The 14,890-nt window shown below is 33.9% G+C and overlaps 1 protein-coding gene across 1 annotated transcript; it reads left to right on the top strand.

Moving 5' to 3' along the window:
- The first annotated feature begins 4,072 nt into the window (after positions 1–4,072).
- Positions 4,073–11,544, top strand: gfi1b (growth factor independent 1B transcription repressor). Its single transcript, XM_081391198.1, has 7 exons — positions 4,073–4,748; positions 5,262–5,371; positions 6,462–6,647; positions 6,789–7,018; positions 8,014–8,151; positions 8,266–8,431; positions 8,949–11,544. Exons 2-7 carry the CDS (start codon positions 5,266–5,268, stop codon positions 9,125–9,127), a joined length of 1,005 nt encoding a protein of 334 aa, XP_081247324.1. The 5' UTR covers positions 4,073–4,748; positions 5,262–5,265; the 3' UTR covers positions 9,128–11,544.
- Positions 11,545–14,890: the final 3,346 nt, after the last annotated feature.

The following is a 14,890-nucleotide window of genomic DNA, read 5'->3' as shown; positions in this document are numbered from 1 at the left end:
ATAATAATGGTTCTGGATAAGACTGTTTATTTTTAGTGGAGATGTCCCTCTAGTGGTTAATCACGGTCATAGACCTCTATTTAATTACATCAAAGATGTCTTCCCTCAAAATAGTAGGCTACAAATTGCCTGAATCATCTTCCATTGATAGTGTTTCCCTACTATGCATGTCCTTTTTGTTAATCTCTGATAGTAGGCCTAATATGGCTAATATGCATTTTACTGTTTATATGTCCTCTTTTGTGTAATTCCTAGCTACGTTGTTATTTAGGCTATCACTAGGCTATAGTTTTTATTAATATTTTGGAGTATTTAGATTTTTATATTTAGATTTTTAATGTTGTTGTGTGTTTTGTCCTTTTTATTAGTTTTTTTTTTATTATTATTATTATTGTGTGTATATTGGCCTAGACCTAGTTTAATTACTTTTTATTTCAGTAAAACTAAATGCAAATTAAATAAAAATGAAAAATGTTTGCAACTAGCCGAAATAAAATAACTTTTATGTATTTTATATATATATATTTCATACATTATTTCAGTTTACGTTTATTTTATTTCAAATAACGAAATTTCTTTTATGGTTTTAGTTTATTATAATAACCCTGGTTGTATTTTCACCCTTGAGATTACAAGCTGTTATCTTTAAATCGCTACACAATAATAATAATAAAAAAAAAAAAAAAAAAAAAAAAAATTAGCAGAGGATGGTTTCGATCCATCGACCTCTGGGTTATGGGCCCAGCACGCTTCCGCTGCGCCACTCTGCTAGATAGCGGTGGATGGAGAAATAGTGACTCTTAATGGTAATGAAGCTTCATGATAATGACTCTTTATGATAATGAGTCCTTTACCACAGACTACAACAGCCAAAATATCAATAGAATTTGCGATTCTGAGTGAACTAGCCAGTAAAAATAGCTATCATTTGTAATTTAACCTACTTTAATGCATGTTTCAGCCAAACGTTCTCTATTTTTATACAAGGTGAAGTAAAGCAAGTTAAAGAAAAAAGAAAAACTGTGCACCTCACAACCCCTCCCTGCGCGGTCACCATCCGCAACTGTGCAGGAGAAATAATCCCCGAGCGCTCAAAAACACGCCTGTATCTGGAAGCAGAACATTGATATATGACGCGAATATTATCAGAAATGACCAGCAGTCATACTTTATAAATACAGTGGATTGTGGGGACTAAGACTCATGTATGAAAGTTTAGAGAATCCTGCAGCTAGGCCCTGAGTTGTTTTTCTGAAGGGTGGAGGGATGCAGCGCTCGGTAATGCGGTTTTCGCGTGACTCAGGTGGCGAGCGGAGACGCTGATTTGGACCAGCAGTATAAACTATTTACATTTAAAATAAACTTAAACATACGTACATACATACATACATACATAAGAGTGAAGAAAAGAAAGTAAACAAGCTTAAAATCTACATATATGCTAAAAATATATATTTTAACCCTTTCATGCATGAATTATGATAACCTTAGTCAGGATTTTTTTTCCTATGTGTTTTTATTGCTCTTAGGTCATGAAAAACAAGAATTGATTTTTATTTTATTTTTTTACAAATTTTTCAAAGAGATCTTCAGATGTCCACTTGAGTGGACAGCATGCGGTTATGGTTTAAATTGAAGATATACTATATTAAATATAAGACAATAATCAAACAGATAAAGTATGTGAATTTAACAAACTAATCAATACAATTATATCAAATCATGTGAAAACTATAAAATATAAAATATTGCAAAGGCTTCATACAACTTCATACAAGTTGCACTTCGCGTATCTTTGATATCAGAACATGAGGATGTGAATTCCATCAGAATTTTCTACACTCTGTCAAGGTACAACTGTGGAAACCACTCAGATGCTCCCTCCAGTGCACCAGAGTATGGAGATTAACCCTTATTAGCTGATAATTCTGATTTCAAGATGAACATGCACATTTCTATCATATCCCTCCTCTGAGAAAACCTAGCGATATGTTTTTTCAATCTCATCTGAAATGATCAGTGTTGGGGGTAATGCATTACAAGTAACATGCATAACGCATTCAGATTACTTTTTTGATGTTACAAGTAAAATAATGTGTTACAAGTAACATGCATTACCTAATCAGATTACTTTTTGATCTAACAAGTAATAAACTACAAGTAATGTGCATTATCTAATCAGATTACTTTTTGATATAACGAGTAAAGAAATGCATTACAAGTAACATGCATTACGTAATCAGATTACTTTTTGATGTAACGAGTAAAGAAACGCATTACAAGTAACATGCATTACGTAATCAGATTACTTTTTGATGTAACGAGTAAAGAAACGCATTACAAGTAACATGCATTACGTAATCAGATTACTTTTTGATGTTATGAGTAAGGAAACGCATTACAAGTAACATGCATTACGTAATCAGATTACTTTTTGATGTTATGAGTAAGGAAATGCATTACAAGTAACATGCGTTACGTAATCAGATTACTTTTTGATGTTATGAGTAAGGAAACGCATTACAAGTAACATGCATTACGTAATCAGATTACTTTTTGATGTTATGAGTAAAAAAACGCATTACAATAACGTGCATTACGAAATCAGATTACTTTTTGATCTAACAAGTAAAGTAATGCATTACAAGTGTCAAACATTATGTAACCACATGACTTTTTTCGATGTCAATGAAAATTACATTCTAATAATACAAATACATTTATTTACAGTAAAAAAAAAGTCACTGCAGATTAAGTTTTTAAGTTTTAAGTTTCAAAAACAATATTCACATTATAATTATGAATTGTAGCTGAAATATAGCAATTGATGCATGACGTCCACTACAGTGGACATGTGATTAATCAGAGTTTTCTCTCAATCTAAAATCAAAACTTGGAAACTAGGCTACAGTTTTTATTAATATTTTGGAGTATTTAGATTTTTATATTTAGATTTTTAATGTTGTTGTGTGTTTTGTCCTTTTTATTAGTTTTTTTTATTATTATTATTGTGTGTATATTGGCCTAGACCTAGTTTAATTACTTTTTATTTCAGTAAAACTAAATGCAAATTAAATTAAAATAAAAAATGTTTGCAACTAGCCGAAATAAAATAACTTTTATATATTTTATATATATATATATATATATATATATATATATATATATATATATATATATATATATATATATATATATATATATATATATATATTTCATACTTTATTTCAGTTTACGTTTATTTTATTTTAAATAACGAAAATGTTTTTATGGTTTTAGTTTATTATAATAATCCTGGTTGTATTTTCACCCTTGAGATTACAAGCTGTTATCTTTAAATCGCTACACAATAATAATATTAAAAAAATAAAAAAAAAAGTTTAGCAGAGGATGGTTTCGATCCATCGACCTCTGGGTTATGGGCCCAGCACGCTTCCGCTGCGCCACTCTGCTAGATAGCGTTAGAGGGAGAAATAGTGACTCTTAATGGTAATGAAGCCTCATGATAACGACTCTTTATGATAATGACTCCTTTACGACAGACTACAACAGCCAAAATATAAATAGAATTTGCGATTCTGAGTGAACTAGCCAGTAAAAATAGCTATCATTTGTAATTTAACCTACTTTAATGCATGTTTCAGCTCTCAGCAAACGTTCTCTATTTTTATACAAGGTGAAGTAAAGCAAGTTAAATAAAAAAGAAAAAACGGCAACACACACTCTTAAGCGCCCCTATAAGAAAGAATTTAGTTATATTTTGAAGTCGCCTGAAAATGAGCTGCAGTTCACCATCAAATCCACACGGGGGCGTGTAAATACATTAATCGACATACATTAATGCGCGCGCACAAGGCAATATAAAACTGATCCCGGTAAATCTTTAAATGAAAATTATTAAATGGGCAAAACGCATCAGGATTATAGACACTCAATAAATAAACATTTAAGAGTCTCCCAGCGCTTAGTTTCACAAACAATGAAATATTAGCATAGTTGTGCTTTTAATAATCAAAGATAACGCCTAAAGGCTGCAACCAAAACACAACTGTGCAAATAAAAGTAAGCAAACATTCTGAGGTACCAACATTACAGGTTTGGTGTGTATTTCTGAGGGGTACGTTCAAGCAAAGTTTGTTGCTGGTTTAATGGTCTTATGTTTAAGCCCGCAAGATGTTTTACAGGAGTCAAGTCAACAGATGGCCAATAACAATGATGATAAATTACTAAATTGGCGGCAGATGATTTGAGAAAATGTTTTGCAAAATATCACTAACCTTTAACGCATTGATTTGTTAACCAATTAACCTTTTTACGCTCCATGTAGCAGTAGAGATGCGGTCTAATAAAATAACTAGGCTAGGCTTTAGCCTACTCCTAATAAAAGAATATATCGGCCTAAAAATGTAAACAATTATTCTAGCTATCAATTTCAAATGATAACTAATGTGTGTTAAAATATAATAAATATAGTTGACTATTATGTCAAATAGCGCCTAAACCAGGATGTGTTTGCGTTTTGTAGACATATGTCGCACCTGCTCTGCCTGTAATTGGTTGAAAGCTCAGTCAGATTCCACCGCAGAATTATCGGATTGAAAATCAGGGAGGGGAGTTGAAAAAAAAACTCAACGCAACCAACTCAGAGATGCAGTGCTTAAGTTTCTAAACATCACAACGGATTTCCCAGCACTTTTCATCACGAAGTTTGCGAAAACCATTAAAGGACTTTAAACATCTTTTTTCAGGTAAGCTGTTTTCATATTTACAATACATTTGCATTTAAAATCAGTTATTTAAAAGTTTCAAAGTTTTTTCAACCTCAAGTATATTATTATTAAAATATATTTATATACATCAATAATTAAATTCAATAATTCTTAATTATTATTCAACAGTAATTTGGTATATTTAATATAACATGTTATAAAATTGTCTCAAACCAGAACAAAGTTCGACTGAAACTTTCAAAACATCAACAGCAACACCAAGTATTGTAGCTTATAATAACTGCATACATGTTCACACTATTTTATTTATTAATTTTTTTTGTTAGACACAGAAAGGAAAATTATCTTATTACAAGAGCTTTGAGCAGGTTGTTGTTTTTTTATTTTTATGAAATGACTTTGTCCTATATTTTTCATTTGTATTTAGAGGATCATTTTACAGTTTTGTTATATGATTTGTAATAGTTATGTACATGCTATCATACAAATATGAAAATGGAAGTATCACAGTAAACAAATCTCATTTTACAGAATCATGCCACGATCGTTTTTGGTGAAAAGTAAAAAGTCCTACAATGTGCACCGACCCATCGACACAGAGGAAAGTGAACAGAAAGTCCCGGACCCAGCACCCAAAACAAGTAAATGGCGTTATTATATTTCAGAAATACTTCATTTATACTGAAATGCTCAGTATAGGTTTTATTTTATTTTACCTAGACTTTCAAGTTCCCCTGCGTGTATCTGACATATGATGTTCATGAGACGAACAATCTATATATAATTAAAATGTTGTTTGTTTTTGGAGGTTTTATATTCATTCTTCATAATTACAAATCTCTTAATTCTCTTATTTGGGGGAAATCAATGATTCGGTGAGTGGTGAGCGGATGCGCTGAGCACCTGTCAGATTGATGTTTGCTGATGCTTCAGCCTCAGGCTGACTGTTATTTGATTCTAGGGCTGTGTCTCAAAACCTTCGCTGCTTACTTAAGACAGCATTTTGGGCCTCATTTGTGCTCTTTATGTAGGCATAGCTCAATAGGCTGTATTCCAGTTTGTAAACTGTATAGCGGTTAGGGTGGATGTTACGAATATGCAAACTAGGCCTATTCAAACAAGAGAGCAGTACTGTCACTGGATTATAACTGTGTTTTAGGGTTCATTTGAAGAAAATGTAGTGTTAGGAACAATCTCAGATCTGTCAGTCTCATGCTACCATAGGTTTTTTATGTACACACACACACAGTTCAAATTCTCTTGTTTAAAGTGCCTTTAGAGAGAGGATGCCTGAGTGAAATATTTGTATGGCTGGATGAATATTTAGATAGCTCAGCGAGTATTAAAAATATATGAACGCTTTTGCATAATAATCTCATTGCATTAGAAACAAAATATAAAAGCAAGTGGCATTACATTTTAGCTCACTTTGAAGCAAAACAAACTGCACGTCATGCATCCCAGCGATCATTATTGCAAAAAAGCCTTGAAAAGTAATAGTTCTGAGATCAAATCTATGATATATGTGTAATATATAAAACATCAGATACAACTTGGTTTTATTTTTCTAATACACTGACATTCAGACATATTTAAGTGTGACCTAAGAGTTTAAAAACTTTTTATGGAAACTATATCATTTTCAGTTTTAATATTTTAATCAATTTCACTTTGATTGCTGTTCCTGCAACCTTGTAACGCATGCATTTTACGATCATTGTGATTTCTTAGTCCCAGCGCTGGTCCCTTTGGAACCAAAGGAACGCGATTCCCCAGAGCGGCCCCAGGTAGATTCCCTCAGTCGACCTTCCCACAGAGACCCGTATGACTTCATCAAGTGTGAGCGAGAGCCCGACTGCCCAGTACCATCTCTACCTGAGCTGTCCGTCACAACCAGACGGCCGTTTTACTTATCTGGTGAGTGTGGCGGCGCACTGGCATACATGTGCGTGTGTAAGGCACAGAAAAACATATTGTTAAGTATCATGTGACATCTCTAGGGCATATTTAGACACAATAACAATCATCATCTTAATGATTTCACTGTACCTCCAACAGAGCCTCAGTTGGCAGAGTTTCCTTCCTACTACAAGAGCTCTTATGCCTGGGATCATGTTCCCACTACATATGACTTCAGGCAGATGGGCTTCCCTCCATCGCTCCTGCAGCACGCCAGCAGCCTGTACGGAGCTCATCTGAAGCAGAGCTCGGAGACTCCACAACCACTGGACTGCAGCACACACTACTCACCTACGTCTAACACCTACCACTGCATTACCTGTGATAAGGTAAGATCATTATTTATTTATTCATTGTTTGTTTATGTATGTATATTTTTTTGTACTTTTTTAGGATTCTTTAAAAAATATATAATTATTTTAAAATATTGAAATTTTCAAGAAATTTGATTTTAATTTTCTATTTTCTAAATAAATTATAATACACACAGCATATCTATATTAAAATTATTTTATATCTATATTTTAAATGATATATGATATATATATATATATACATATATATATATATATATATGATAATGATATATATCTAAATAAAAATAAGCAATTACATTTTGTTTATAAAAATTATAGGCATTGTATATATATATTAGTGCTGTCAAATCGAGGAATCGCTATTAATCACATCTAACAAAAATGTTTTGTGTGTATATTATTATATTTATATATATTTTATGTCTCTGTGAGGGTGTGTATATATATATATATACTCATACATATAATAAATACAAATAAAATAATATATATACATATATATATATATACATATGCACATATATTATGTAAACCATAACTTTTATGTTAGATGTGATTAATCATGATTAATCGATTTGATAGCACACACGTGTATGTATGTATGTATATATATATATATATATATATATATATATATATATATATATATGTGTGTATATATATGTATATATATATAATATATATATATATGTATATATATATATAGTATCAGTGAATCAATTATAACATTTAAATATTGTCTGTATTTTAAATACGTGATATATATTCATTTATTTATAAATAAAAATAATAAACAAATATTCAAATTAGATTTTAAAAATGTCAATTATATTATAGGAATAATATATTATAAAAAATATTTTTTATTGAAAATTATAACTCTCTCTCTATATATGTATGTGTGTGTGTGTGTGTGTGTGTGTGTGTGTGTGTGTGTGTGTGTGTATGTACGTATGTATGTATTTTAAGATCTCAATTTCATTTGTGGTTTCTGTCCTCTTCTCCAGGTGTTTTCTACCCCTCATGGACTAGAGGTTCACGTCAGACGTTCTCACAGCGGCACACGTCCCTTTGGATGCAGCATCTGCAGGAAAAGCTTTGGCCACGCAGTTAGCTTAGAGCAACACATGAACGTCCACTCTCAGGTATGAACAAACCATGCTGATCCAGTTAGTCCCATTGGACATCAGCTGGCATTTGGATAATATGAAATATGAAATAATGATAATTTTTTGTTGTTGTTGTTGTTGCAATTAAAGGAAAGAAGTTTCGAGTGCAAGATGTGCGGAAAGACCTTCAAACGCTCCTCAACGCTGTCCACTCACCTGCTGATCCACTCGGACACACGGCCGTACCCCTGCCAGTTCTGCGGAAAAAGATTCCACCAGAAATCCGATATGAAGAAACACACCTACATACACACAGGTGAGACGCCACGGTGTGTGACTGCGTGTTTGTTATGTCGTGGTTGAAAAGAGATCTGTGATAAAAAGCAGATGCAGTTTAATGCCCCCCTCAATAACAGTTTTCCAAAAAAACTTTCCATATTATTTGGAAATGCATGTTATCTATACACTCATTCCATGTAAATCATTAAAACTGAATATGCTGAACAGATATCCACTTCAGATGCTGAAGTTGGCTTGCTTTCTAGGGTGTGTTTCCAAGAGCGGCACAGCTACAGATAAATCAAGAAAAGGAGATTAAACAAATGTTGTCTTGATTTGCATAGCTGGTCTTCCTGCTTTCCTGATGACTCTCGGAAAGTTACCTTTGCATGTAGCAGACAGCCACTCCTGTGTTGAAAAAACAGAACAAATCTGGGTGGCACGCAAATCCATGCTTCAAGCTGTTTTAAAAGCAAAGATTTTTCCAGTGTTTTATACCAAGTAAAATGGGTTTCAAATGACATTTTATTAAAAATGGTTCTGTTTGTTTGCAGGTGAGAAACCTCACAAATGCCAGGTGTGTGGCAAGGCCTTCAGCCAGAGCTCCAACCTTATCACACACAGTCGCAAACACACCGGATTCAAGCCGTTCGGCTGCGAGATCTGTTCCAAAGGCTTCCAGAGGAAGGTAGATCTTCGCAGACACCACGAGAGCCAGCACAGCCTTAAATAACGGAGGTTGAACGTGGCATGGCGGACAGCGGGGAGGAAATGAAGACCACCAATGGCTGTTGCTTGGAGAAAAAAAAAAGACTCATGTTAAAGGGATAGTTCACTCAAAAAATGAACTACATTTAAGAATAATAAAAATGACAAAAGCACATAACAAAATGACTTAAGCTAAAATCACTTGCTCACCCTCATGTTGTTTCAAACCCTTATTCTGGTGAACGCAAAAGAAGATATTTTAAAGAATGTTGGTGATCAGACAGTTGACGGTAGCCATTGGCTTCCATAGTAGGGAAAAAATACAGAGGAAGTCAATGGCCGTCTTGTTACCAACTTCCTTTAAAATATCTTCTTTTGTAAAGAAATGAAGAAACACCATGAGGGCGAGTAAATGATGACAACATTTTCATGAAGACCTTTCAAAATGACTTTCTTTATTTGATCCAATAATGAATCAGAACTGGAATCTAACAAGCAGAGAGTCCATCGAACGATTTAAATGTCCATTTTATGAAATCCACACGCCAGGTACAGCCACCATGAAGGAGTCCAAACATATGTCTTTCATTTTCGTTTCTTTTGGTATAAAAAGTAGTAAGATTGTATGTTAGTGTTTAGGTTGAACTTTTTTTGTCATGTTATTTATAGAAACTCTTGTCACAAAAATAAATAATGTTTAAAATCAGATGTAAAGTGCTTGATCAATAATTCATAACAGTGGATTTTTAAATCTAGTTGTGAGATGAAGGGGGAGGGGGTGCACGTACTGTAAATGTGTGAGAAATCAGTCCTGCTACAGTGAAAAATGAGAAGAGTCAGCAAACAAGGCTTTGCAGTGTTTGTCTTCTTGTGTCTCCGCCCTGTCGAGGATCCGGATACACAGTTCCGTTGGCCCTGCCGATGGTTCTGCACACTGCCAGAGGCTGTGTGAAATCTCTGGTGTGACTAGAGATAAAGCTTCATTCAAATAGGTACCTGGAACTCTACATGCAAATCTCCTGCCTGGCAGGTTTGTAAACTTCATGTGTCTGAACGAACGGTCCTTGTGGGCTAGAGCTTGGAAGGAAAAGGCCGTGCAGCGAAACAAAGACATTTATATTTATGAATGGGATGATTCCTGTGATTAAACTTTGACCAACTGGGACTTCTTAGTCTTAGTTGTGCAAACATTTAGACGACAAAAAACTCAGAGATTTACCGACGTCTCTTCTCAGGTCACTCCCCATCAGTGGAGTTCAAGCTGCTTTGCCAAACAAATTCCTATACTGACACAGCTTTACACACACACACACACACCTTCCCTCTCAAACGGAAAATCCAATCCACTTACACCGAACTGCAACATAAATCACACATTACACATCTCTGTGGTTCCCTCAGAATGCTAAACAGCGGGTATCACCTGATCGCAAAAGAAAAACAGGACAGGTATGTGCAGTCATTTAGGAAAGAGGAACTTATTGAGAAAAAAGCTGAAGAAAGTTGATCAGAAATCTCTTCACTTCCACTGCTGACCTGTTCCCCATCTGCGCTCTGCACACCTGCTCGCCTGTCTAAAAAATTAGGAACAGAAATCAGTGTCCGCATCAGGGTGGAAATAGTGCCTCTCTAGTACAGTTGGTAAACAAATCTGTGGTGCCTATGCAAATGATTATTTTCATTACCTCAGCAACGGGGTCTGAGTCAGACTGAGGACAGTTACAGCCACATCCTGGAACAAACAGTAAATCCAATAGCAAATCACAATCTTGCTCAGGGAGCCAATCGGTGTCAGATTTGGATGACAGACAATGTGTGAGCAAACAGGATTTTAGGACCAAGACAAGAGGGTGGGGTGTAGCCTTGAATGGAGAAAAGGGGAAATGAAGGGGCAAGCACACACCCGAGTTCCACTTCCTCTTTTTTTTTTGTGCGCGTGTTGATTTTGCATGATTTTGTAAATAAGAAAACTGTTTGTCCACCGTTTACGCAACAGTGCATGAACAGTAATTTCTGATTATGAAAATTAAACAGGTTTTGGTGTAATGCCACGTAGCTTACACCTTAACAAACACACCTATTCTTTCAATGAGGTATGAGAGGCTGTGTTATAGTGGGACAGACAGACAGACAGACAGACAGACAGATCCTACAAACAGTAATATTGTGAGATATCATTTTCATATAATCATCATCATCCATTTAAAATAACTTTTTTTATACGTCATTTATTTCTGTGATGGCAAAGCTGAATTTTCAGTGTCACATGATCCTTCAGAAATCATTCTAATATGATGATTTGGTGCTCAGGATTTTTTTTTTATTATTATTATTATTCACAAGATTTGGAAAATAAATCTTTGTAACATTACAGAAATGTCTTAACTATCACTTTTGATCAATTTAATGTATTCTTGCTGAATAAAAGTATTAATTTCCTTCAAAATATCACTGATCGCTTTGTATGTTTCTGAAATGGATTTACTTAAAAGGATAGATCACCCAAAAATGACAAATTTGTCATTTACTCACCCTCATGTTGTTCCAAACATGTATGAGTTTCTTTGTTCTGTTGAACCCAAAAGAAGATATTTTAAAGAATGTTGGTTACCAGACAGTTGATGGGCCCCATTGACTTCCATAGAATTTTTTATTCCTAGTCAATGGCAACTTTTCGATTACCAACATTCTTTAAAATATCTTTTGTGTTCAACAGAAGAATAAAATTCATACAGGTTGGGAACAACATGAGGGTGAGTAAATGATGACAGAATTTTCATTTTTGGGTGAACTATCCTTTTAACGTAGAGTTAACATGACAAAAAGACAAAAGTTATCATGAGCATTGTAATGTTTGAAGCAAATGTCATAACAAATGTAATTAGACCGCGGAGATTTTAAAACGAGCGATTCATTCATTAATCCGTAAGATCATACCTTCGTGCTGTGGAAATACAAACCGGAAGACGAACAAAGACGAAGACAAACCTGAAAAGGGGCGGGGCTACATAAGGTAAACATTTTTTGCCCATGTAGGTCTATATCTTTAACTGCACATTGTCATGTGACCCTTAAGTGCCTAACGTATGGACATTAATGATTGTTCAGTAAGAGATTCAATCAGATGTTGATTCAGTAACCGCTCTGACAGATCCAGGGACTCAACAGACTTCTTAACCGTCATCCCCCTTTCTGAGTGTAGAACTGAATTTAAATGGTTGTAATTCATGAAGACACTCAGCAGAGTCTCAAAAAAGCACGTCAACAAATGAAAGTGTACAAAAATGATAACATTTTAAAGCAAATGTACTGAACTAAACTTTTTTAAATTTTATACAATATTTATATTTTGCGACTCTAAAATCGCTAGAAAATCAAAGCCTAAAACCAAGTTGAATTCCAAATTTGAATTTGATATCTATAAAATTGAGCCTGCTAAAAGGTTTTAAAGTATACCGTTTCAATGGGAACACAATGTCCAATTTCAAAACAGTTTTCACAGGATGAATTTTCAGCTTTTAAGCTTTCATTATATATGAATATATGATTATATATGATGATTACTAAAATATGTGATATGAGGCAGTAAAAAGAGTCCCGTAACCCTGACAAAGTTTGTTTTGAAAAATTGTAAACAGTCTACAGTGGAGAAAATCAGTCTACAAAAGATGATCCGCTACTTTTTAGTTTTGTGAAGAAATTCATATATTATCACAAATTATATTAGTCTACAATACTGATTTCAGGCATTTACACACAAACCTCATCGACCATGAGATAATGAGAAACAAATTCAGTTAAGCATGTATAAAATTTGATTTTAATCTTTTAATATATTCCAACGAATCATACCCACCATATGTTAAATTCACTCAGCTTTTGCAGCTGTTTTGTGTTTGTAGAAACAGTTGATTCAGAATGAATTGTCAGGAACAATAAAGAGATGTGCCTTAAGATATTTTGGACTGGCCGACATCATAAAAAAAATTCAATAGGTCCGCTGCCAAAAGCTGTTAAAGCCTGCAGGCAAAAAGAGAAATTTGACCTACAGTGTACATCAGTCTGCCCGTATAAACAGTGTTAACGCATCCACACTGAACCAATGCATCAGCACAACATATGCCACTTATACTCCAGACACATAAACTCATATATATGTGCACAGAAACATTCACAAAAGGTCACAACATCTTTCAAGATTACAAAAGCAGAGTGGTAGAGCGAAAGGGAGAAAACAGGGAGGGATGAAGAAAAAAGATAGAAGGAGAGAGATTTGCTTAACAAATGAGCAGATATGCAAATCACTCTGACTGCGCTTGCCTGAGGCAAAGCAGCAGTCGATGGTGTGAGCGCAAGCAGAGACCTTATCACAGAAAGGACTATCATAAATGAAAATGATCACATTAGAAAATAAAGACTTGAGCTTTTAAACTGACTGATTGTGTAGCAGAGCATGACGAAATGTCAAGAAACACAGCTTTAGCAAAACATCATCTTTGTTATTTTCAAAAATGAACTTTATATGCTACTTTTTTGTGGATGTTATGTTTACAAAAGCAAGAGAAGCTCCTAAACAGCACTACAAAGCTTTTTAAAGAATGTAAAAGCAGAAAACATAAAACAAACAGAAAATGAATCGTGCGGAGAATATATATTTACTTTAAAACATGTTTGGTTCAGCCTCTCATCTTGCTACAGATGCAAAAAAATATTTATTTTAAATACAGCATATGGAAATCATGTGTTTGAGCATGAGTATATTTACAAGTGCTTGCATATGCAATCATGCACAAAGAACTGAACATGTACGGTTTGTGTCTTATGAGACCTCAGTCCACATATTAAACAGTGCTACAGGCGCGTCTCAAATAAAGGGCCTGTCAGGGAGTTTTATGGGTTTGGAGATGAGGAGAAGACGCAGATAGACAGCTGGCACGTCACGCCAAGAGCGGAGCGATGACACAGCAAGGCCCGAACCACACAGATTAGAGTGGGACACCACCAGATAAGGGGCAATCATTATTTAAATCCACTCAGATGATTATGCATGTGCCTAGCTAAAGATATAGGGAAACCAAATGAATGCTTTTATTGCAAAAGTGTCATGATGTTAGTTTGTGCCTGTGCAATGCTGAGTGTCACATGATCTCGTATGATTTTGAGGGGACAGTGCAGTTAAAAATAAACAAATAGGTGTGATCTAATTATAAAAAATCTTTTAAAAAGCTGGTCTACAACACCTGAGCCAAGGTTTTAGAAATGTGTTGGCTATGTTGGTGTCATGGTTTTTTGTACCATTTCCCCCCAAAAAGTTAAAGTTTACAAAGGTAACATTTTCTATTAACACTATCCTTTAAGATTGTACATTCATATCAATAAGTGTGAACTATCTTAATTATCAATTTAAAATATTGAATTTAAAATTAATTTAAAATATATTTTGATGTATAAAGTGTTTATTTTATTATTATTACTATTTTATACAAATATAAAGACTTACAAATTCATAAAAATTACCTTTTGGCAAGTCGCACCACATGACATTTTACAACCTGAACTATCCTCGGCTTGTCATAAAGTATCAACATATCTTATTAATTTAAAATAATATATAATGTATATATATGTATGTATGTATGTATGTATATATATATATATATAATGTATATATATATAATGTATATATATGTATGTATGTATGTATGTATGTATGTGTATATATATATATATATATATATATATATATATGAAGAGTTCAGATGCAAAAGCCTCTAAGTGCCATCTGAAA

This window comes from Scardinius erythrophthalmus (genome assembly GCF_964197995.2).
Source record: "Scardinius erythrophthalmus genome assembly, chromosome: 17".
Taxonomy (NCBI): Eukaryota; Metazoa; Chordata; class Actinopteri; order Cypriniformes; family Leuciscidae; genus Scardinius; species Scardinius erythrophthalmus.
Note: the sequence above shows the minus strand (reverse complement) of the source record. Positions and strands in the feature narration are given on the sequence as shown.